Raw genomic sequence first — 25,256 nt, 5'->3', positions numbered from 1 at the left:
ATTAATAGATTCAAGTGTCTTATGGTTGTTCCTAAGATCACTTAATAACAAAAAAAAAACTCATAGTTAGACCTTTCATAATTTTCTTAATTGTTGTAATAAAACGAAACAGAAAGCTTGTAACAAAAGAAAAAAAGACACCATTATTAACTTGAGAATGAAGAGAGGAAAAATGTCAGCTATAAGTCTATAACTTAGATCGATCAAGCCAAGAAACTTAGCCAGCTGGCTATATTTGTCCTGTAAACGTGGCACCCAATATTATTTCCCAGTTGGCATGCTGTTTTCTCCTCTAAATTAATCATTTTTTTTGTTTTCATTTGGCCCCATAATATATATTTTTTCTCAAGTTGGCCCTTTTGACTTTAACTCGTACGTACTATTTTATTCAAACACCACACGCTTTAGCTTACCTTAGCCTTAAGCTAGATAAACTTCCACAAATTAAGAGATGCTAAAATACCCAATGTCAACGCCTTTCCCCTATCCTCACCTCCATTGAAATCAGACGGCGATCTACAATTTAAGATTTATGAGTTTAATCTTTAAAATTTATTATATTTTTAAATTATGATTTTAACTTACAAGTCGTCATTTATAATTTTAATAATTTCTTACATATTATTTTATACTCTACGTTGAAAGTACTTTTTTTTTTTAGATGAACCAACCGTACAATGTTGTATTTGCCTATGCTTGAACATCAGACAAATTAAACATTTATAAAATAAATAATAATAAAAAGGAAAATAGTGAACTGCCACCCAAAGGGGCATCGAATAAGTAATAAGTACAATAACGTAATATTCTTAATTTTCATGTATCCAAAGTCAACTCCCCCATACTTTTTGGTTCTCTGTCTCTTTACTTTTTTCCTCTTCATATTTATGAATTTAAATGCTAAAGCTTCATCAATAACCACCTGCTATAAACTTTCAAATTTCAATCTTGATATTCCTCTCTTCTTTTCTCATGGACTTACAGCTTTATTCTCTCCCTAATTATTCACTTTGAAATAGTATTATCTCCATAAAAATCTTATGCAGCAAAAAGATGTCCTTCTCAACATGTTAAGCCCGAGCAATTAGCTGCTGCAAGATTGGACGTCTATCTATTTCACTGCAATCCTAAGTCGAAGACCAATCAGAAGTGCTTCTTACTTGAATATTCATCAAATTTGCTTGATATTTTTAACTTATCAAATAAAGGATGGGAAACGGAATTGGAAAGTTGAAGCAGTGTTTTGCAGGAGATGTTGGAGAAATCTCAAAACGACGCCATGATATTGGCGTAGACCTCTTTGATACTCTTGACAGAGGATTAGGCCATTCTTTTTGCTACATCTTGCATGATTCATCATCCAAGAATCACCCTTTTTCAGAAGACTCCTCTTCTTCCACCACTACCACTATCTCCAGTGCCAGCAGCAGCAGCCAAACGACGGCGTTTCGCACCATCTCCGGCGCCTCTATCTCCGCCAACGCCTCCACGCCTCTGTCCACTGCCCTCGTCGACGTTTGCCCTTCAAAAACCAATACTTATATAGAGAAGTCGTCAGCTTTTGAAAGCTCACAGTGGTTTTCTTCTTTCCCTCTTCAGCCAATTCCCAGGAGATCAATTTGTTCGGGCCCTATTCCCCGAGTTTCTACCTTGGGCCCGGTCGATAGGGGATTCCTCTCCGGTCCAATAGAGCGGAGTTTCAACTCCGGTCCATTGGACAATCAGTATGATCAGCTCCAAAGGTACAAACCTGAGTCTAGTAAATGGCATTTAGTTAGGAATTTAAAGAAAGTTTTATCAAGCTCTCTTTTGGGGTTTCAAGAAATGAATTTGGCAGAGGAGAAAAATGCGATTAAAGACCCATTGATTAATAGTTTGAGTAGTGAAAACAGTTTGGCTGATGAAGATGAGGAAAATGAATTATTTAGAAGTCAAAATGTGCAGTGGGCAGAGGGAAAAGCAGGGGAAGACAGAGTACATGTAGTGATTTCTGAAGAACATGGTTGGGTTTTTGTTGGGATTTATGATGGATTTAATGGACCTGATGCTACTGATTTTCTACTGAAGAATCTTTATTCAAATGTATTCAAGGAACTCAAGGGACTGCTATGGAATGACAAGTTAGATACCTCCGAAAATTTCATGTGTAACGAGACAGTTATCGTTCAGAATCAAGAATTAGATCAATCAAAATCGAACAATTCAGGACCTGACACAGTTGCTAGTATTAACCATTTAGACGTGTTGAAGGCGTTATCAGAGGCGCTGAGAAGAACCGAGGCATCATATTTGGAGATCACAGATATGATGGTGAACGAGAACCCCGAATTGGCCTTAATGGGATCTTGTGTTTTAGTTATGATGATGAGAGGAAAAGATGTTTATTTGATGAATGTTGGAGATAGCAGAGCTGTTTTAGCTCAAAATCCTGAATCCGATCGTTCCATTTGTAATTTGGATCGGATAAATGAGGAGAGTCTAAATAACATTGATGCACAACTCTACAGAACTGATTCAGATCGAAAGCACAATCTAACTTCTTGTCAACTTACTATGGATCATAGCACATCTGTTAAAGAGGTACCAATTCTAGTCTATTCTACTTAAGTCGATGTATGAAAATATCAGTCTTCACTGTCTCAAAGGGGAGCTTCATCATAACTGGTAAAGTTGCTGCCATGTGATCGGGAGGTCACGGGTTCGAGCCGTGAAAACAGCCTCGTGCAGAAATGCAGAGTAAGGCTGCATACAATAGATCCTTGTGGTCCGGCCCTTTCCTGAACCGTTTAGTGCACCGGGTTGCCCTTTTACTGTTTCATAGACTAATTCTTATGTTTGTCTGATAAATTTTTGCAGGAAGTTGTTAGGATTAGAAGTGAGCATCCTGACGACGCTTCTGCTATAAAAAAAGATAGAGTAAAAGGTTCTTTAAACGTTACTCGAGCTTTCGGAGCAGGTTATCTCAAGCAGGTACACATAACCTTTGAGAAATATGATTTCTTGAAATTTAACTAGAATTATTCCTGGTGTTAACTTCATTTACTTGTTTGATTTTATAGCCCAAATGGAACAATGCACTTCTAAAGGTTTTCAGAATAGACTACGTTGGAAATTCGCCTTATATCAACTGTTTACCATCGCTTTACCACCACAGACTTAGCCCAAGAGACAGATTTCTGATCTTATCATCTGACGGACTTTACCAATATTTCAACAATAAAGAAGCAGTTGCTGAAGTTGAGACCTTTATGTCTATATTTCCCGAGGGAGATCCCGCGCAACATCTTGTTGAAGAAGTGTTATTTAGAGCTGCAAAGAAAGCTGGTAAATACTCATATACTCAATCTGTACTAGAGAAATTTCTAAGTACTAATTTCTCATATAAATCTAAATCTAGAAAACTTTGTTTTCTGATATTCTAGGTATGGATTTCCATGAGTTACTTGATATACCACAAGGTGATCGTAGGAAGTACCACGATGATGTCTCGATTATCATCATATCGTTCGAAGGAAGGATATGGAGATCATCTGTGTAAATCAGGGCAGTCCGGTGCACTAAGCTCCCGCTATGCATGGGGTCCGGAGAAGGGCCAGACCACAAGGATCTATTGTACGCAGTCTTACCCTACATTTCTACAAAAGGTTGTTTCCATGACTCGAACCCTTGACCTCCTAGTCACATGGCAACAACTTTACTAGTTACGCCAAGACTCCCTTCCATATGTGTAAATCAGCAGAAAAGAATATAAAGATCAAACTAATTTTGCTTATTAACTTTTGTTACTCCATTTTAGTGGAAGTGTTTATAGTAGTACACAACTTAGGGTGCTATACAAGATAAGAGAGGCTGATGTTTTCTTGTTAAGGGGATTGTAAAGGTGCCAATGAAATTGCCCCTTTTTCCCTTCCAAATATAATAGGATAATTTGTAACAGATTGTGCTCTTTGTATATATATTCCTAGTCCTAGGTGTCCACTACACAAACTGATGCCTAAATAGACTCGACCAATTGGTCGAAATTTATTTTGTTTGTTTCATACTTTTGTTCTAGTATCAGATTACTCAAATCTCGTACTTACTTTTTGAGTAGTTGTAAGTGCAAAACCAACACTTAATATAACTTATCCAACAAGAATCTGCTAAAGGAATAAGGATATTAGAATAATGGATGGCATAATGTTAAAAGCAAATGAAATGACAAAGAGGGAATGGTTGGGACTAGAAGTGCTCGTGGAATTTTTTTCCTTTCCATTATCCATATTTATTAGGGTATTAAAATGTTAAAATAAAGAATTAATTGTTGGTGGAAACTTGAACTACACTGCTGATTTTGTTTAATCATGAATGATCCTAGTGATTTTGGTAATCACCAATGATCATGAGGCGGGTGAAAACTATTAGTGGTTTGGTTACCGGGATAAGGATATTAATTCTTGTATAAAATTTGAGATTATATCTATTCCATGTTTGGTTATGGGAATTAGCTAAAAACGGAATAAATTACTAAAATCTTAGTATCTATCGCGATTATAATCCAATGATAACAGAGAGAGACAAACACTTTGGTGCTTTCTTTTCATTTGCCTAAGCTTTGGCAGGCAGAATTATGTGGTACTCGTTCTTGGCGGGTAATATAAGATATACAGTGAAATAGTTGAGGTGTGCTTAAACTGGCATGGACAGAAAAAAGAAAAAAAAAGGGTATTGGTCATGACTAGTGGTTCCAAAATGGATTAAAAACAGTTATATATCCATATTATCCACTAAAAAAGGGTTGAATAATGAATTTTTTTTTAAAATGAGTTAAATATGGATAAGAACCATATTATCCACTTAAAAATGGATAACCAATGAGTTTAACTTTTACATTTACGAAGACTCAAATGGGGTGCCTCAAGTTTGGGACTAAGAATTCCCCCAAAAATGGTCATATTCAAGAAGCAATGGATAATATGGATATTCATGTTATTCGCCGGTTAAATCATTTTCTATCCGTATTAAATATGGGTCGGATTGAATATTTTACCGGTTTGCCGCCAGTGGTCATGACCAATCTGGTTAGTTTGTGTGGAACTTTCAATTGAATTAATTGCGAAAAGACAATGTGATACCACAGTTCACTAATTTGTTTATTATCGAAAGGCCTCGAAAGATCACTAGAATAAATGCTCATGAAATTCAACTTCTTGCGTCTGAAAAGATCCTCGAAGTATCTTGTAGTAGGATTTAGTGTATGAAATGGACAAGAACCCAATTTTCAAGATCCGTTGGAATTCTCCAGTTGAAGAAGACTTTTAGTACTTAATCCTCTGTTGCTCCCTAAATGGAAAGTAGTTGGCCATAAATGTAGATAGTCAATTAAGCTGATCATGATTTTCAATAAATATAGTCAATTAAGTTCATGATTTGCAATAAACCTAATCGTTTTCTTTGCTAATCCAATCCACTAAGTGAGAGAGCCATATAAGTCATGGTTGTGATGTGACTCACGAAATATTGAGAAAGGAGTTGCGTATTGGTCTAGTTAGAAAAAACAGTAGCACCTGACCTGTTTGTAAATTACTACTATTATTATGCTGTATGGAGCATCATGACTAGTTAATACAAAATTAAGAAAGAAACAAATAACATGGAAGTGGTTGACTCTAAGCTAACAGACAAAAAAGCTTACATTATAAGCCAAGGTTGCTTTTCAAAAAATTATTGGGATGGTTTCATCAGCTTATAATATATGAAGGGGGAAAAACCATCCGGATTTATGGTTAGTAGGGGTGTACAAAAAAAATTGATAAATCACACCAAACCGATAATTCAAATTAAACCGGAAAAAAACCCGATATGGTTTGGTTTGATTTGGTTTGGTATTGGAAAATAAAACCGGACCATAATTGGTTTGGTTTGATTTTAACTAAAAAAAGTCAAACCGAAACCAAACCAACCCGATAATACATTTATATAATTTTAAAAAATATTTTATACATATAAATATTTATTGTAATGTAATTTATAAATATTTCTTAAACTTTTTCACAATTTTATCTTTTAACGTATTATTTCAAGTTTAGACTTAACATTCTTGAATGGTAAATAAATTTTAAAGCCCATAAATGTAGTAACTCAAACAAAGTTCAAATCAATACTAATGCTAACAAAAGAAATTCAATTCAATACTGGGAATGACGATAGTGTTGAATAATTATTTTAGTTTTACATTGGTTTATAATGAAAATGCATAACTTAGTTTATCTTTTTCTTTAGTGCTTAGTTATGTAATTAATATTAGTACTTATTAGCTATACTTATTTTAGCATGACCTATATAGTATTTTTAGATTATGTTAATTTTTATTATGGCTTATTAATTAGCAATATTTATTTTATGTAATTTTATTATTTTATCTTTGTTATTAAATATTTTAGTATAATACTATGACTTATCTCATATTATTGTGTTAGTTTCTTGGAAAATACATTATATAGTTGTATTTTACTAGGACTTAAGAAATATTTGGAGCACAAGTTGCATATTTTATGCTATGAAGACTTTACCGGAAAAAACCTCGAAAAACCCGAGAAAAATCGAGATTGAAAAACCCGACTTTATTGGTTTGGTTTGATTTATAAATTTAAAAATCCAACACCATTGATTTGGTTTGATAATTAAAAAATCCGAACCAACCCAACCTATGTACACCCCTAGTGGTGACATAGTTGAAATTTCTTCATCGTTAATCAGATGTCTCAGGTTCGAATAATTGAAATATAAAATCTTTTGGTAAAAAATGTTTTATGCTCTTAGCATGCTTACTTGCAGGGGTGTATCTACCTTAAGGGATATTCACGTGAACTCATACTCCTTTCTTTAAATCATGTATAACAATGTTACTTATATTTCTTTAAAATTACTTAAATATACGTGTGTGCACCTATACTTAAAAGACTCCTATGGTGTAATAATTATTGGGTGCACTTCTACAAGCAAAATTGACGGTTCAAATTCTACTTCGGACGGTCTTATTTTTGCACGGAGTATAGATATATATGTGAAAATTACTAAAATAAATTCAAAAAGAATATAATTTTGAACCTATAATTTCAAAAGTATAGTGAATTCATGGTAAGAGACTAAAGTTAAACTCGTCAAATGTAAATTCTAGATCCACCTTTTCACAATAGTACACCCATCATCTTGAAATCTTGGATCTGTCTCTACTTACTTGACATGAATTTGGATTATTGGAACTAATGAATTTCAAAATATCAAATACCTAAAGCAAAATAAATAATTTGAATAAATAAATAAAGGGAAGAAAAATAAAACAAAGAAAAAAGAGGAGCTGCTTAGGTTTTTCATGCCAAACAAGTATGAGAACGTTGCAATGACATGCATGAACGTGGAGGGGAAAATTAAAATTCAGCTACGTGAAAGCTAAAGATTATTGGACAGTTGCTTGTAGTTTTGGCATCTCGAAAATCTCGTGAACTTATTTATAAATATTATAAAGTCTTAAAAGTTAATGAAAATGAAAAACTGAAAATAAATAAATGTTCAAATTACAGAGGAGTTGGTTTTGATTTTTGGACTATCACTATCACACACACGAACCATCATAGAGATGGTGATGGTTTCACTAAAAAATAGTCAAAAGAAGAAATTGTTTTTAGAAATCTTACAAATTATATGTTTTCTAAAGTATTTCCAAGTGTTACCTATAAGGCTATAACTGATCCCAAATTTTTTGGTTGACGATTGAAAAAATGAAAATTCTGAAATCTTTGAAGTTGAAATTTGCAGATAAAGAGAAAAGGATAATTCCTATGAGGGAAAACAGACCTTTAGAAATATCGATCAAAGAAATTATTACAATTTACTTTTATTTTTATTTTCATAGTTTTCAAAAAAGTGATGAAGTACAAAGTCTACCATTATTAATAAACGAATTACATCAAACGATAGATGAGATATAGAGCATGTTTAATCGATCACAGATTAAACTTCAAACTTTAAATTACAACTTGTGCATATAAGATAAAGATAAAATCAAAATCCATCCTGCTATCGAGAAGAGTTAAATACAATACTTAAATTTATTAAGATTACATTTGAGCTAAATTTATTGGCATGAATTGTACAAAATGGCCACCACCATCAAGTGATTGTTTATAAAATAACGTAAAGGTACTCTTTTACAATGAAACTATATAGAAAATTTTATTCTCACTTTGAGATTCTCCAAAATGAAAATGATTTAATCTTCTTCTATCCAAGATGGTCTTAATTTGGTTTATACATTAATGAATCAAATAAAAAGAGCCACTCGGTGCACAAGGCATCTCGTGATCAGATTGAGTCCAGGAAAAGGCCGTACCCAAGGGGTAAAATGTCGACAGCCTACCCTCATTAGTGATTGCTTTCACGGCTCGAACTCGTGACATATAGGTCATATAGAGACAACTCTACCGTTGCTCTTCAACATTAGTGAATCAAATCGTAATGATAATTTCTTGGATAAAGGATCCTAGTTGGATTATTTAGGATTTGTTCGGTACAAATTGCAAAGTCAAACTACATTAATCGATGGATATACACAGATATTTTATGTTTAGGAAACTCCTAATTGGTTTAATTTAAAAGTTGGAAGAACCCAATCTGGCATCCACTTTCTAGAAGATCAAAATGACTCCTAAAATATTAGCACTTGCTGCCTTAGCATTTATACTCTTATGTAGTTTAATAAAATTGATAACTTTTCATGTAAACATCATCCAATACTAAATGAAAAGTTTTGGTGTAGACCAACTCGATTTATAAGGTTTTAATTAAAATTTATTTTTTCCTACAAACATAAATAAGTTAGTTGTTTTGGATGTACGCGTGAATCAATTTTAAGGATGATTACTGAACTATGAGTATATTGCAATAAAATCATAATTAAATTATGTAACAAAAAATACATCAATTTTCCTCATATTCGTTGGAAATTCATCAACCTAGAGTCAGAAACTACAAATAACTTGCCACTTAGGATACAATTATCAAATAAGCACCTTTCACGTTATCAATTTAAATCAGCTTATAAACAGTTCGTCGTTCAACAAAACAAAAGACAAAAGAAATAGTTATAGTTAATTATAACAAGTAATATCTGAATAGACTTTTATTTTACTACCCATTTATCAAATATGCATATGGAGCATTAGGCAGGCATGTTGGTTTACTATTCCGCGGGGTAGTTTTGAATGTCCAAGAAAAAGAATAGAAAATTTTTATCCACCAAAGGACGCAAATACATTATTTTTACAGAAAAAAACCCGTTCACATTTTGGGAATTCAATCCTTTTATCTAGCTTGACCAGAAATGAAAATATAACTATAGTTGAGATTATAGGGTACTACTCTATTTACAAGAGGCGAATCAAAAGTTAATTAGTCACTTGTCATATGATTGAAATTTTGCTTTTTAAAAGTTGATTTTGTCTGTTTTAGATAAAATAGTAAGAAAATTAATATGGAAAAGTTAAAACTGTATTGCCTGTCTTTCTCTAAGATCTTATAAATGTTTTATTATCTTTAACAATTTTATTGACTTTATTCAGGTTAAGTATGATTAAATAAATTCATACAAAATAAAATACGTCATGCGTTTCTAGTTTAGTGCATACACCAGGTGCATCTAAGCCTTTTTTGGACACCACCAAAATATTTAACAAGGGGTCAATTGATTTTATTGTCCATTACAAACTCTTTTTAGTTTATCTCAAATTTCTCGAAAATCTTTATTTTTAGGGAAAATTTCACATAAGAACAACTAGGCTACCTACTTTTCAATTTTATAGCCCATATTTCAATTTATAACCAACTAGCCCAAGATTCAATATTCAACTCCAATACGTTCTCGAAATTACTATTTAATTTTTAAAAAAAATTGCTAAAGCTTTTAAGTTAATTTTCGAATCAGTAACTGTAACTCAAATATTAGTTCAACAAACCAAATCCATTAGGGTGGTGAAAATTAGATTTTTAACAAGCTTAAATATGTGGGTTTAAATTTCGAATTTGATTTTGTGAGAAATTTGGAGTGGGCATTATTTAGACTTGTTAGAAATAGTATAAGGGGGTTGTATATAAAATTTGAAGTCATTTAATGGAGATTTGGACTGATTTTGAACAAGAATTGCAACTGAAAATCGTGAAAGAAACTAGTCTACAGACGCTTGTATAAAGGTGCATAATAGAGTATAAGATGTGTTTATACTCTCATATACACTATTATACAAGATTATACATAATTATACAAAAAACTGACTTCGTTTTCTTCCTTGCATCTTTTTTGAAATTTAACCCAAATCTTGCTCAAATCTACTCCAAAACACTTCAAATTTAATTTGAACTCCTTTTGATATTTTCAATCAATTGGAACAACACCCAATCCAAACAACTAACAAACTCAAAAAATCCTATTTTCGAAAGCAAAGCTTTGAATGAACTTCAATGGTGGACTTCTACTCTTCAATTTTCTTACATTGCAACCAGGTGATACAGGGGAAGAAGCAATAATGGCGGACGGCCCCTTGAAGCATATGTAAAAGATATGAGAAGAGAGAATGAAAGCAATGGTTGTGAGAACACAAATTTAACTCCATAGCTTTTAGAAGCAATGGTTGTAAGAACACAAATTTTAAATTTGCTAGTGCTTTCAAAATCCCAGACCCCACTGGTGGGATTTTACTGGGTTGTTGTTATTCTAGTGCTTTCAAAATATGTACAATATGGGTTAGGTTGGGTAAAACTTAAAAACACGATGTATTTTCTTGTAATTCTTTCTTATTTTTACATGCAAGTGATCTTTACAGAGTCATTTTCTTCTATTCAAACGGTTATGTTGAACCATTGACTCAGAAAAAGAATCAGGCTACCTTACAGAACATTGTGTTTTTAAAGAACATTGGAGAAGTTTGATGTTGAATTTACAAAAAGAAAGGGTAAAAACCTACAATCTGAAACAATATAACGAACTCTAGCAAAAAAAGAAACTATAGGAACAACACAATGAAATGAAGTTCTTGATTTTAAAAAAAAAAAGCACAGATGTAAACTCCACACTAAACTTATGGTAGGTGAGTTTCACTATTACCCGTTGATTCCAGCATGCTCACTATGGAGAGAAAACAAGAATACTCTAATGCATACCTTCAAGTTAGGGAAAAATGAGAGCAAGTAGGGTTGCATGGAAAAGGACAATCGATATATTTTGCAGCTTTCCGGTTGAAGTACCACTCGCCTACAGCCTCTGCAATTGTCTGTTCAATGGTCGAAAAAATGGTCATCAGTAACTGTTTGTTCAATCTATTGCAATAGACTCAGAAATGACTGCTGAATTAGCACGTCCTTTAAACGGGTGTCCAAATAATGTGAGATCATCAAATTTGGAGGAAATATAGCTCAAGCTGTGTGTGTATTAACACATGGTTTCAAGCTGGGAGTGCTCAATGTATTTGCATCCTCCAGCTTGAGGGGGAGTGTTCACTGTTCACAGTGCAGTTACACTGGTCACTGTAGTATAATTAAGTAGCTCTATTTGTTAGAAATTTGATAGAATTTGTGTTGACTAGGGAAGTTAATGAGGACATGTGCGTATATAGTCACAGTACCCAATGTTGATTGACCAGATCCTATATGTACCTCACACCCATACTAGTGTCAGTGTAGTGTCGACACCATTGCGGCACCACAAATGAAGAGTCTGCACAACTTAGAGTAAAATACAGCAGAACTGATCTCGAGAAAGATCTAACTTAAGCTTTAAGGGTCGAACTGCACATTAGGTTAGATGTTCATTAACTATTCGAGTGTTTCTTACTTTGGCTCCTAACAATTTTATTTTTCACAGACCATGATGTCTTCACTGTTGGTGAATGAGTAAAAGGGTGCATCACAGATGGGTACAGTTAATAATTACCTTACCCATCTATCAACCACTTATGCTAACTGTTGGGTGCCTGGTGTACATATGCCAGTACTTATCCTCTTACTACAGGACATTTACCTAGCCAATGCTTAGATCCGGCTCTACCCAAACTTTTCTGGTTCACCCCACATTCCCCACTTGTCCGACTGTTGCTGAGCCATTTTTGGTAAGTTGATAAAATTTGAACCACATTCACACCATAAATAGAATAAAGGGAAAACTTACTTTGTTATTGATTTTTGGAGAATAAGAAGCATGCCATGTCCCAGTCATCCATGTCTGGCAATGTGCAAAGCAAGAAATTATGAACATGCCCCCTTCTGGATTTTGCTGAAATCCTTCGAGCTTTCTGAGCAAAGACTTCCGGAAATCTGTGGATAATGAATAATTAATAAGGTGAAACTGGGTATTCGCAACAGCTATTGCTCACTTTTTAAATCAAGAACAGGTCCAAGATATTGTCAGAAAAGAACAATACAAGCTCAAAGACTTAGACTTCAGAGATCGGTTCAGGATTATTCCCTGATATCATCCCACTAAACATAGCAAGCACGCAAGCATCATAATTCTGGACTCCTCAAATGAAAGCCTAGTCGTGATAACTACAATTGCTGTTTTCAGATGTAAGTATTCACCTTCCAGGACTTCAAGCTGCTTGGAATTACAGTTACTGATATTTAGCTTGCATCTGAGCCAACTTCCATGCGGATCCGATGAATCAGGTATCAAGATGTTTTGTATCTGGAAATATAAACAGTAAGTTAAGAGAGCATTTGGAAGGAAAAAAAATTCTATTAGCTAGAAGCTGAAACAACATGGAGCAAAAACTTACTTGCCAAAAATCATATCCCGGGTTAACAAGGAAAACAGGGGTCTTTATGTTGCTTATAAATTCTTCAGGGAAAAAACACTGAGATTGAGGCCAACAGAAAGTCACAGTAGAGAAAAGGTGAATTACAAAAGCAGAAACAATATCAGTAGTCCCACTATAAATGGCAAAATCGCACCTTATAAGGTTCCAATCTTGATGTGCAATCCTTCTTTAAACTTTTTGCCGCACCCTGGGAAGGATCAAATTGCAGTCAGGTTTAGGTGAGAAATTAGAACAGCTGCAATCAAGAAACAGGGTCTACACGGATAAAAAGTTGATAACTACAATAGTTGGATAATGGAATCAAGAAACCAGGTACACAGGTAGATAATTCATATTTCATAAACATTGTGATTTGTTCAAACAGCACTTTAGAAATTATGCCACTGATTAGTAACAAGATTTTGTTGATCAAGCAGTGTAAATTCAGCAGCAATATCGTTCCTTCACATCTATAGATAACCAACCTCTCAAAAGTAAAATCTTAAATCATTGATTCCCACTTAATAAACGTTTTGCAGTCTTTTCCTTTTCTCGGATTTCTATCGGTTCACAAGCAGAAATTGAGTAACATCAGGTTTCAATCTGCATTAGTTTATTGCGTGCCAGTCTTAGGACCTTCGTAGTCCATGTACAAAAATTATCACATACATTACACACAGTAAGTACGACAACTAATTGAGTTAGTTACAGACTTTTCTCATATAGATCTCTCCAGATTCCTGTTCAACAGTATCCATTTTGCACATAAAAAATGCAGAAATATCACATAAAAGGGCAGCCCGGTGCACTAAGCTCCCGCTATGCGCGGGGTCCGGGGAAGGGCCGGACCACAAGGGTCTATTGTACGCAGCCTTACCCTACATTTCTGCAAGAGGCTGTTTCCACGGCTTGAACCCGTGACCTCCTTTATCACATCTGATTTTCTATTCCATGATTCCTTTTTTTATTGGTCATATGCACCACAAGTTATCAAATGAAATAGTATCATCTATTCCATCCCACGTTGAATTATTTTTTCCTCATATCTTTTACATCAATAATTTCTCCATCAACATGCATTTAATAACATCCATTTAATTAACTACTTCGGAATATGACCAGATTTTAAAAGGAAGAAGGAATAAATATATCGAGACAGCCCATCACAAGCAGAGAAGGAACAAAAGCGCTCACAAAAAAAGAAGAACGTAAAGCAGAAAATTAGGTTCTGAATTATTAGAAAAAACCTGGAGGTTAACAACATCTTCATAAAATCGCTCAAAGGTGGGAATTCCAGCAATATCCTTTCTGAAATAGTGAAGGCAATAACAGACTTACAGTTGATTCAAGGTTTCACTACATGCTCAAGAACTTAACAGTTCTTAAAATGTGTACACCTCTACTTTCTTGGGAATGAAATTGTCACTCTCATTCTACAAAACTTAATGCAAATGTTTAGACAAAAAGAATCATCATCAATATTTGATTAGAGTCTGAAATCTCAAAATTTAAAGGAAACGGTGCCCCTTTTGTACAAAATGATTAACATACCAAGATGCTCAATAGTTTCCTCCTGCCCCAGTGTGTCATGCATTTCTCTTAATTGAAATTTTGTCAACTATTGCAGTTGGAGGTTCCGATCTATTATTGTGAGCCAGTCCTCACCTATTATTAAGTTTTTAGCATGAGACTTTGCACCATCAGTTATGTTTTTTCAGTTGTGAGCGCATTAGCTCATTCAGTAATTCACACCCCACCCTTTCCGGACTATCTTTACTCCCTCTGTCCCGATTTTATGTGAAGGGGTTAAGGGTTAGGAGTACAAGGTGAAAGCACCAAATTTTCTGTGTGAATTCGGGGATAGATTCTTCACTTTTAAGAAAATAAAATTTACATATTCGAATACTAAAGAAAAATACTACACGTCAACATAGTTAACAATTCAAAACATTTAGAAAGACTTTACGAAGATCGCAGTAAAACAAATTGTTTGACTCATCAAATAGTAACACCTTCACACAAATGTGACTGAGTGAATGCTATTTAAAAGCTTAAACCATGTGCATATCTATTTACATAATTTTTGCTTATTTTTTCCCAAATGCAGGTATCTAGCTCATTCATTATATAACACTTCATTACTTCCTGGCTATCTTTTACAGTGTATAACTAAAGAATTGAACCTACCATCAAGTTGCTTCCGATAACTTACTCCTACATATTCAGATTATATTCCAAAATGACATTCTAACTTTGAAAATATACCTGCTTCCAAGAACAAGTATATTAATCATGTTTGATAGCCAAGATCCAGAAATAGATATATTAGTGCATCTTTCAGATGCATAGTGATATCTAGAAGACATACTCATTGAGGAAAAAACCTGCATCGCTAAGGCACTTGACATTGGCATCCTTGGGTAACATCTCTCGGAAATCATCACAGTGTATGAGAGTTGCCAGACCTCCAGCCGAGCACCCCGAAAGAAGAGCCTGCAAAGTTAGGCAATAAAACGCTGCAACTCTTGGACTTCTAGGTTCATTACTTCAATAAAAGCAATAACAACATTTTTTCCTGACGAAGGAAAAGCAGTAACCACCTCTTAGTGCACTTAGAAGATATGGTATATTGATTAGAATCTTCAGAATGATGTACACTTTTTTTCTTTTTCTTTTTCTTTTTTTCCCTTTTTGAAGGTTGAATCGAGTATCTGTTAGTTTGTAGAATATATACTTCAGAACTAAAGAAAGAAATTCACTGAGAAAATGAAGAAAACAAAGCAAAATGTTTTATCTAACAGAAAAGTGAAACAACTAAAAAGTCAATGAGATAAAAGAGAAAGAATACCTGTTTAGCATTAGAAAGTCCTAATGACAAAAGTTCATTCATTATTGCTTCCCAAATAAGCTGGCCTCTGAAGAAGAGTCCCGTTCCATTCTGCCACAGATGAATCGACAATATAGGCACTCAATGCTTCTTTGCCTTCTTCTACTCACCTCCTTGATGAGCGTCAGAAAATGCACAACAATTTCATAGTCTTTAATAATAAACCTTCGAAACTTACTTTAAATTCACTCTCTGGGTGTCCAGTAAAGGATCCACCATCGCAATAGCGTATCTTGACTTTGTTCCATTCAAAGAAGTCTGAAGAAAGTGAAATTGGCCGAACAAGTGCGTAAGAACCCTTAACAAAGCAAATTTGCATATTAAAGAAAAACAAGCCAAATAGGAATACCTAGTTTTTGTCAAAAGTGACACTTGTTCTCATCAACAAACACGAAAAGAAAAACTGTGTTAATTATTGAGATTCAAAAAGAAAAGAATTCAAGTAAGTTCCTATTATTCCTCTGAGTCTTGACAAACATGAATTTTTGGAGATGGTTAATTCATCGGCAACAGAAAAATATAAAATGATCATGAGCTATCTATGTGTACTTGTAAACTTGATGTCTTCTTCTTGTAGATACAAATATTGGAGGATCCAAACTTTAAGCATAATGAAATTTGTAGCAAGATTATAATGATAACAATCATTTAACACAATATATCAAGAAGTCAATTTTTTTTGTTTACTTATTTATTTATAAAGATTAAGGAGTTATTTCCTAAACCATCATCGTTGTTAGTTACCCGGATTTAGTGATGGGTCAGAGCCCAAAATTCCATGAAAAACATCAGGCTCCATGAACTTTGAAGAGCCCAATTTTGTTGTCTGGCGAACAGAACATGTTTTTATTGAGTTACACCAGCCTCCGCCCTGCAAGATCAATAAAAACACAGTCAACAAAGAAGAAAGGAAAGAGCAAAGCAGAATATTGACATATCACATCTGCAGGCTAATGTTGTGTGCTTGGCTACAATTTCTCCCTTAACCAAGCCCATAACAACAACAAAAGTTAGAGGAATCGTGCTGCACTGCGGAAGCAAAAAATACTAGGTGATTTCTTCCAATATGTCCAAGCCTATGGAGTTATCGTATATTTGATAGGAGGTAGCAGGTACCCCGATGAAATAGTAAAAGTGAGGTAACAGGTGCGTGGTGAAATAGTAAAAGTGTGCGGAAGCTGGCCCAAACACTACTATCACTTAAAAAAAAAAAATAGAGAAACCGTCCCCTCACCTGTGGCTGGATTTCTTTTTGTAACTTTTTTGTTAATGGGAACTCGAATCTAATACCTCTACCTAGGGGCGGAATTGGGGGATTGGATTTGCCGGAAAATTACATTGCGTGTGTGTGTGTGTGTATATATATATATATATATATATATATATATATATATATATATATATATATATATATATATATATACACACACACATATGTTGAACTCCTTGGCTTCTTCTTTTCTTCTCGTGTTTACTATTTTTATCTTTTTGAATCCCCTGCTCGTGTTTAAATTTTTTATTTTTCTTACTTAGATACTATGTTTAAGTGTGTCACCACTCCGTTTAAGAATTTAAGAATTGCAAGGGACAATTTCTAGTGAGCAACATCATGAAGCTAATTAAAAATAGAAAGCTGACCTCAACGAGAATAACCCATTTATCAGTCCCAGATCCAAAACCCTTTTGCAAATGATACCCAGGTACGCTTCCATCCAAACAAACTGCAAAAAATTCAAAAAAAAAAAAAAAAAAAAAAAACTCTACACCTTACTACTTACGTTGATCACCTGTAACCAAATATATAAAAAATAAAACAAAAAAAAAGTATCTCAAAGATTAGAAAATTACAAGCTGATTTTTTCTGGGCATTGCTTAAAGGAGTAAAGGGTACCAAATCGTCGGCAGGGGGCGTTGAATTAATAGAAAATCTGTGAGAGTGAGAAATGAAGGTAAGAGTAAAAATTAGAATAGAGAGTGAGGCAGCTGCAATAGTCCACTCTCTTCGTGTTAATTTTTGCCACCATTTCATGGGTTGAAAAAATCTATGAGTCGCCATTTGTTGGTTTCGCTTTGGTTTTCGGATCAATATATTTTAGCTCTGACTTTACAACTTCGTAGCTTTAGCTGTTATTTGTCTATAAAATTGTCTTTTTGCTTTTTTAACTTTTAAGGTTGGGTAGGTGAAAGTATATGAAATAGGAAACTGATTTGTTAATTGAATTTGGACAATCATCCAACTCTTCTATAATATAGTTTAGTAAAAGATTAAATGGATCAAATCTAATACATTATCATTGTATTTACAGAAGAAAATTGCAATATTCTTTTTTTAAGGTGAAATTACACTAAGCACTTGCAGATACATCATTTCTATTTAAAATTTTAACTTAACCACATTATACTATGGAAATTCAACACAAAAATTATAGTGAAAAGCACAAATATTATTTTTAAGTGTATAGTCTAGAAAAACATGGGGTATATGTACATAGCTTTATCAAATTTAAGAAACATAATAATTTTTTGTTGGAAATTTTTATTCACCTTTTTTTAATAAAAAGGAGAAATGATATTCTTTTTGAAATATATATATATATACACACGACTCTCTTAAATTGGAAATGACAACAAATTACTTGATGGAGTAATAATTACTAACCACAAATTACTTAATGGAGTAACGATTACTAATACTAATAACTTTCTTGCATTTTGCCCGTGTAAGCTTTTTGCATTTTTTAAAAACTAAAACATATAATATTCAATATATAGGTGAATATTCCTTTGTGTAGGATTGTCATATGTACGAGTTTAAAGTGTTTAACAAAAAAATTGATTATATTTAATTTTTGTGTAAGATTTTCCTTGCATAGGTGATAAAATGCTGGATTTTAAAATACAAGGGGTCCATCTGTAATTGAATTTATAGGGAAGCTTAGTGTAATTTACCTTTGGAACAAGACACTTTAACTAATTCGTGATATTAGCATATTGTTGAGTTTAGAAAAAGTTAATTTACTTATACACTATAACTTTTGTATTTTGCGTAATATGTATGTGTGTGTGTGTGTGTTTTGTATTCTTTATTTGTGCATCAAAGCAAAATACAAATATAGTTCTTGACATCCAAACTGCTTGTAAACCTTGCTGCAAAAACAATTAGACCGTGGATAAAATTTAGCTACTTTAATATTTACAGTTCAGTTATTTCAATGAGATATAAATTTTAGAGAGGAAAAAAGATATTCAAACAGAAAAGAAAAGAAAAGAAAAGAAAAAGATCATTTTCCTCCTAACTTTCTTCTCTAAAGCAAATAAGAGAAATGAAATCCCTTTGCTATCAAATTCTTCTTCATTTTCACTTCCTTTCTGCACTACCACCATAGTATTACGGTATTACCTGATAACAAAGAACCACAAATACTGGTGTGCTAGTATTTTAATTTCCAATTTCCATTTCTCACTTCACAATACAAGCATTAATGTTTCTCTTATATCCTAAAAGAATATTGGTGCTTACCTCACCAGCAAGGTGGAAGAAAAGGTAGAAGTATATAAATAGAAGCCTGTCACATTTCTGCACAGATAATATACAACCCTATCACAGCTTTAATCATATATAAGAGCAGCTGGAAATTTTGTAGGCTTAAATAAAGAATCTAACCAAAAATTAAGATTAAATGTACAGCCTATGGTCCATCTTCACCATCTCTTATCAAATTACATATATCAGAGCATTCCACCAAACTGCAAGAAACAACATTTAGAAAGAAAGAGAACACAAGTCAGTCAATTTTCATTAGCAAATATCAGTCACTCAGAAAAATTTATATGGCTGGCAATCATCTTCCTCATAAGATGTAGATATTCAAAGTTACAACCTAAAAAATTGAGTGATTTCCAATGGATATTACATGCGAAGGCGGAGCCAGGATTTGAAGGTTATGGTACGGGGTTCTAATCCTTTTAAGTTACTAGGTTCTAAATTAATAACTAGTACATATTCAATAAATTTTATAAGAAAAATACAGAATTTGGACCAAAGCTACTAGGTTCGGCTGAACCCGTAGCTGATGGGGTAGTTCCGCCCCTGATTACGTGGTGAACATCCTCTCTTGCAGTGATTGATGCATTTTTTGTTACAAGATTAGATTGGAGAGCTGTCATTTCTATGCTACAACAGTCCAATTTTTACTACGCTTCCACAGCAAAGCGAGGAATCACATGCAAATGCATAACTAAGCCATTGTTTCATTGACTTAAGATTTGCATAATACCATAAGCACATTCCTAATGCTCTAAAATGTAGCTCAATTCCAACATTTACATAAAATATAGGTTTCGCAATGGCAAGAATCGGGCATTTCAATTTTGAAATGTATGGCCAATCTCATCTAAAGCTTAAGCAGTTGGAGAGAACACACTTTCAATTACTTAATTATATTTATGTCACAACACACCTCCTCACGTGTGGGTCGGATTCTTTTCATGGACCAAGCACGTGGAAATATTAAGTTGGCAGAGAGATTTGAACCTAGACCTCTTGCCCGCTCTGATACAGTTTTGAAGTGTGTGACCATCTCATTTAAAAACTTAAGTTTTTACAAAACTCAAACTTTTAATTACTTAAATTTAATGTCTCAAAGATCAAAGAATGAGACTAACTTCAATTTTTTTATTTTTTTATTTTGCAAACAATATGGTGCTTTGTAATCTTTTGCTTTAGGAAAATTTAAGGATAAGAAAAAGTAGACTTGGTCTTAAAATTAGAAGAGACGAGAAGAAAAGCAGATAGCTATCATTTTCTCTTTCCTCTTGGTTTCACTTGTCTTTTTGACGACGTTAAGAAAATAACAGTAAATGAAAACTAACTAGTCCTTGGTTTCACTTTTCTTCTTTCTCCTAATTATCTATTCTTCTCTAACTGAACAACTTCTTTAGTTACTTGCTATGGCTACTGACTATACCTTCCAGCGTAGTAAGGATACTGAAGATATATGATTTTAGACAGGTACTGGAAATTAGATGGACAAATGAAAGAGAAGTGAAGACAGATGTTCATTCACCTCTTAGTATGTAAGTAGGAGAAACAAAGACGGAGGCACTTTCAGCAGTCCATGCAAAACTTGTCCGAATTTTGTTTATGTAAACTTGTAGGTTTAGCAACAGTAAAGACCAGAGAATTTAGGGAAGAGCGCAGCTAATTTTAGTTTTTTGCATCTTCTGTTGCAACAACATGATGCTTTCTTTATTTTTACTTCAGGGAAGTTGAAGGATAGAAAGCGTAGGGTTGGTCTTAAAATCTGAAGCCAGTAGAGAAAACGATTGATCTTTTCTGTTTGTATCTCTTTCATGGTTTAACTTTTCTTTTTTCCTTATTTTTGAATTAGGAAATTCCTCTTTATTTGCCTAATTTGGCCTCTAATTGTACTTTCAGTTGAATAAGAATCCTGAAGATATACAATTTATGGTAGACATTGGAATGGACGAATAAATGAAAGAGAAGTGAGCACAGATATCTATTCACTTGTTGTAAGTAAGACAGGAGAAATAAATATTGAGGTAGTTTTCAGTAGTACATGTAAAACTAGTCGGAACTTTGAAAGCGCGAAGAGGAAAAGACCTGGTTAATGCTTGAACATATTTTCTTCTTTAACTAGACAAGACATTATCTTATATTTCTTATACTATAGACCACACTAAGAACAGGAAAAGTTGTAATAGGTGCACATACAAACTGGCGACATACAGTAACTTGTTCAGCATTGCATATTTTAACAAGAGTTTGGTAAGTGATAAGTTGCATCAGTGAGTAGAGCTTAGGAGGACAAATGTAATGTAATAAATGGAGGCTTAAGGAAAATGACATATTTGAAGGAAAAACAATTACCAGTATTGGCGACTGCGAAACCCTTGCTTAAACACCACCAGAGGCCTGTAAACAAACGAGGTAAAAGTGAACCTCTCAAAATGACTTTATCAAACAGTGTCTCTTTGTCTTCATATGTTTACATCCTGGCCACGTTCAATTAATTCTACGGGAAAAAATCTCTTATGTCATGTGCACTTTTTCCTTTCCCTTTTACTTTCTTTCTCTTTTTTTATTTTTTATTTTTGATGGAATTGGGGGGGGGGGGGGTTGAGGGAAGAAGGAATATGGTATTTTTTTTAACTAGGTTATCATCTATCAATAGGCATTTAATTAGCCTTCGCTTACCTGCTTATGTTCTCCTGCAAGCATTTCAATTATTATAAAGGAGGCAGGAAAGAAAAACGAACTTCAGAAGATTAAAATAATGGACTAGAAGAAGTTCAATTACATAGTATTAACCAAAATGCACCTTCCATGTAAAAATCACTTCCAATTTTTAGAGCTGAAAATCTCTTCAGATATGAGTACTTGATATCACTTTATCCTTCTATAGAATACATGCTTCACCAATAGTCAACAATGACATAAGTACAACTAAGAGAGCTGTATGGAATTTAAAAGAAGCAATGTCAAACATGAGAGAAATGCTAGATCTAGCTCATGCTTACTATCTAGTTTTCTCAGAGTATCAGTCTCACGATTTCCTGAAACTAAGTTTTAACATATATTTAAGGAACCTCCCCAAGTATGTGTAACGAAATGCCTGTGAACATTCACCTACCTAACAAGCTGATTTCTTGCTTTTTGAAGCTTTAAACTTGACACATTTCTAAATTCAAATCTAGCAGTAAATTAATGAAATCTAAAGACCACATATACTAGGACTGAAGGTATAACTGAATTCTCTTACCCCTTCCCCCTCTCTCTATTACCTTCCTTACTCTTGTTATGTCTCAATTTCAGTCAATCAGACTGCATATCTAATTTTTAGTCGTTGTAGCAGGCTTTATCCAACAACCCTCCCTATGGTAAACTACAAACGCTTGCAAGTGGTTTTGTAAGAAAAGGAGTTCATAATTGAGGTGAGAACTCTATATCTAAAACTTCCTTATTCTAGCTTGAAGTCAGGTTAGAGCAATATCAGAAGCTCACCAGCACTGAATTTGACAAACACTTCGAAATTGATAGAGATACTGAATTGGAGAACAAAAAGGGGTATCAAAAACTCATTGGGAAATGGTTGTACTTGGCAGAGAAAAGGCTAGATATATCATTTTTTTCTATAGACATTAGATCAATTTATGTGTGCTAAAGAAGTCTCATATTGGAGCAACAATTAAAGTAGTGAGATTCATTAAGAACCAAATAGGTTTGGGCTTTCTTTTATTCTTTTTTTTTGATAACTGTGGTGTCCGGGCCAGCTTGGACATACCTCGACTAATTCCACGGGTAATCTGCTACCTCCCACCAGCACAAATACCGAGTAACACTGTCCCAAGACTTATACAGATGAGAAGAAATCACTTAGTCTTTTTGCCTCCACTGGGATTTGAACCTAAGACCTCATGGTTCTCAACCCACTTCATTGACCACTAGGCGACACCCTTGGGTGCTAAGTCGGGCTCTGTCTGCTCATTAGGTTTGTGCTTACTAATGAGCAGCCAGGTGTCAAAGAGCTTACAATATATTGTGATGAAAATTCGGCTTCATGTGTGGTTACAAGAAGATCAGTGACGGGATACTATACTAAAATTAAAAGATTCAAGTATCTTAAAAGTCCAAGAAGCAAGAAACTGCACCTGAAACTGAATATAGAGGTACGGCAATAGCAATGGCAGAATTGGTTGGGACTAGTAAATTGTTAAGTGAGTTACGAGTGAAGGTAGAATTACAAGTTGACCTTAATTCTGATAACAAGGCTGCACTACAAGGAGCAAATGCCATAAATCTTATATGGATAAAGATTCAACAAGGTTTAATCAAAGCAAGTTAAGCAAATGGCAGATTGTTTGACTAAAGTCATCGGTAATCAGTTGCAAGATCACATATCATCCAAGTTTGGGATGGTTAATATTTTTCATAACACAACAAGAGCGGGATTGTAGAAACATCAGGTTGGATGTGTTGATTGAGTTGTACCTATGCTGATTCAACTTGTACATAGTTAGATTAGGTAAGCTAATAGATTAATTATTCCAACTAATTAAATCAGTGGTTAGCTTTTTGTATATACAGAGAATTGCTCAAGTACTCTATATTAGCAATGTAGATATTAATTACAAGTAAAATATAATACCTTCTAACGTTAAGGGGACCTTCACCAGGAGATCCAAGTCCACCACGAATACAAGTATTAACACATTTAACAGTACAAGTCTCAGCTTGCCTTGACTTAGGTCGTTGAATCCTCGCCTTCTTACAATCTTTCTGACCCTCAACACATTCTCCAGATAGCGTTTGCGGTACATTCGAAAAAGTTTCTCCATTTATTTCCTGTTGTGTTAACTGCTCCGCCGCTTCTGCCCCATTCACCGCCATTATCATTGCACATGCTGCAGCTGCCGCCAGTATTGCTGCAGTTATTATTGGCTTCTGCGCTCGCATAGCAGAAAAAAGGCATGTCCGTTTATCCTGACAAACATCATCGCTAGCGACAGTAATTGTGGCAGTTGCTGCTTGCAGTCGTTTGGGACTGCTGCTATACCCATAGCCGAGTCTGACCGTACAGTCTGGATAATCTACTGGAAATCTATAGAGGGATGAACACAAGCAAGAAGTTCCCATTTGTCAAAATCCGATTTTTTGCAATTCCAATTCCATTTTGTGGAAAGGCCTCTACTTTGAATTTGGAAAGTTTACCCACCTCAGGTTTCAATATATACAGTTTGATACACTATTTTCTCTTTCCGTGACACTTCGGCCTCATTAAAGTTTTCATTCTCAATTGGTAAATATGGAATCTAAAATGTGTGAAAGCCTTAGGTCCGTTTGGCCGTAGATTTTGGCTTTATTTTTTCAAAAGAAATTCAAAAACAATATTTGTTTATGAAATATGATCATGTTTTGGGGAAAAAATTCAAAAAATTTCAAGTTCCCAAAAACAGGTTTATGGTAGTTTTTGGGCGAAATTTTTTTTCCACTCACAAAATTTTAACTTTTCTTCAAATAAAATGCATATCCAAACACAACTTCAACTTTCAAAAATTATTTTTCAACACAACTTCAGAAACTATTTTTTCAAGTTTCAATCAAATCTATAACCAAACACTAGCTTAGAGTCAAGTGAAAGGATTTATGATACAAAAATTGTACCAAAACAAATATATAACGGAAAAGGTCCAAAAAATGCCCATATCAAATCCAATTTATTTAAATGAGTACACTCTATTAACCTATTGGCTCGTAAATACTCTCATTGTTATTTTTCATCCCAAATTTGACCTTGCCTCTAACGGTCTACCATACTAGCTTGAGGAGGCTTTTAACTAAAGGGAAAAGGTTCAAATTTAGCTCTGAACTTTATGAAATGGTCTAATTATCTTTGTTAATAGTTGGAGAAAAATGAGGTCCAGCCATTAGCAAAAGAGTTCAAATAGTTGATGAGTTGACCTAGACATAAGAAAGGCTCTTGAATGAGCTATTACTCATGGATGCAAAAAATGTGAAGATTTTA

The 25,256-nt window shown here is 34.0% G+C and overlaps 3 protein-coding genes across 4 annotated transcripts; 1 reads left to right on the top strand and 2 right to left on the bottom strand.

The window, feature by feature from the left end:
- Window positions 1-833: 833 nt before the first annotated feature.
- On the top strand, window positions 834-4,040 carry LOC107787188 (putative protein phosphatase 2C 23). Its single transcript, XM_016608725.2, has 4 exons — window positions 834-2,580; window positions 2,857-2,970; window positions 3,060-3,324; window positions 3,423-4,040. The coding sequence occupies exons 1-4, from the start codon at window positions 1,210-1,212 to the stop codon at window positions 3,536-3,538; spliced, it is 1,866 nt and encodes a 621-aa protein (XP_016464211.1). The 5' UTR covers window positions 834-1,209; the 3' UTR covers window positions 3,539-4,040.
- A 6,326-nt stretch (window positions 4,041-10,366) lies between these two features.
- LOC107787187 (pectin acetylesterase 5) lies at window positions 10,367-17,857 on the bottom strand. The gene is made up of 13 exons (XM_016608724.2): window positions 17,560-17,857; window positions 17,350-17,432; window positions 16,456-16,582; window positions 15,890-15,969; window positions 15,673-15,762; window positions 15,193-15,317; window positions 14,072-14,132; window positions 12,979-13,032; window positions 12,804-12,881; window positions 12,607-12,712; window positions 12,197-12,342; window positions 11,194-11,303; window positions 10,367-10,573 (listed from the first exon to the last, which is right to left on the bottom strand). Exons 1-12 carry the CDS (start codon window positions 17,765-17,767, stop codon window positions 11,196-11,198), a joined length of 1,266 nt encoding a protein of 421 aa, XP_016464210.2. The 5' UTR covers window positions 17,768-17,857; the 3' UTR covers window positions 10,367-10,573; window positions 11,194-11,195.
- A 1,266-nt stretch (window positions 17,858-19,123) lies between these two features.
- LOC107787186 (uncharacterized) lies at window positions 19,124-24,396 on the bottom strand. Of its 2 annotated transcripts, XM_016608721.2 has the most exons (4): window positions 23,880-24,396; window positions 21,602-21,646; window positions 19,376-19,458; window positions 19,124-19,288 (listed from the first exon to the last, which is right to left on the bottom strand). In XM_016608721.2, the coding sequence occupies exons 1-3, from the start codon at window positions 24,365-24,367 to the stop codon at window positions 19,401-19,403; spliced, it is 591 nt and encodes a 196-aa protein (XP_016464207.1). In that variant the 5' UTR covers window positions 24,368-24,396; the 3' UTR covers window positions 19,124-19,288; window positions 19,376-19,400. The 2 variants fall into 2 exon arrangements, with proteins under 2 accessions (XP_016464207.1, XP_016464206.1); XM_016608720.2 differs by having other exon boundaries at window positions 19,124-19,458; window positions 23,880-24,395.
- Between the last annotated feature and the right edge of the window lie 860 nt (window positions 24,397-25,256).

The sequence above is a fragment of the Nicotiana tabacum genome, chromosome 24 (genome assembly GCF_000715075.1).
Source record: "Nicotiana tabacum cultivar K326 chromosome 24, ASM71507v2, whole genome shotgun sequence".
Taxonomy (NCBI): domain Eukaryota; kingdom Viridiplantae; phylum Streptophyta; class Magnoliopsida; order Solanales; family Solanaceae; genus Nicotiana; species Nicotiana tabacum.
The sequence above is the reverse complement of the archived record's forward strand: the minus strand, read 5'-3'. Positions and strand labels throughout refer to the sequence as shown.

Coding starts and splice junctions, on each gene's coding strand:
- LOC107787188 (XM_016608725.2), top strand. CDS start 1,210: ATGGGAAACGGAATTGGAAAGTTGAAGCAGTGTTTTGCAGGAGATGTT. Junction 2,581..2,856: donor ATAGCACATCTGTTAAAGAG/GTACCAATTCTA, acceptor AAATTTTTGCAG/GAAGTTGTTAGGATTAGAAG. Junction 2,971..3,059: donor GAGCAGGTTATCTCAAGCAG/GTACACATAACC, acceptor TTGATTTTATAG/CCCAAATGGAACAATGCACT.
- LOC107787187 (XM_016608724.2), bottom strand. CDS start 17,767: ATGGCGACTCATAGATTTTTTCAACCCATGAAATGGTGGCAAAAATTA. Junction 12,713..12,803: donor CGGGATATGATTTTTGGCAA/GTAAGTTTTTGC, acceptor TTATATTTCCAG/ATACAAAACATCTTGATACC. Junction 12,343..12,606: donor GCAGCTTGAAGTCCTGGAAG/GTGAATACTTAC, acceptor CATTATCCACAG/ATTTCCGGAAGTCTTTGCTC.
- LOC107787186 (XM_016608721.2), bottom strand. CDS start 24,367: ATGGGAACTTCTTGCTTGTGTTCATCCCTCTATAGATTTCCAGTAGAT. Junction 21,647..23,879: donor GGTCCCCTTAACGTTAGAAG/GTATTATATTTT, acceptor GTTTGTTTACAG/GCCTCTGGTGGTGTTTAAGC. Junction 19,459..21,601: donor TTTCGCAGTCGCCAATACTG/GTAATTGTTTTT, acceptor TGTTTCTTGCAG/TTTGGTGGAATGCTCTGATA.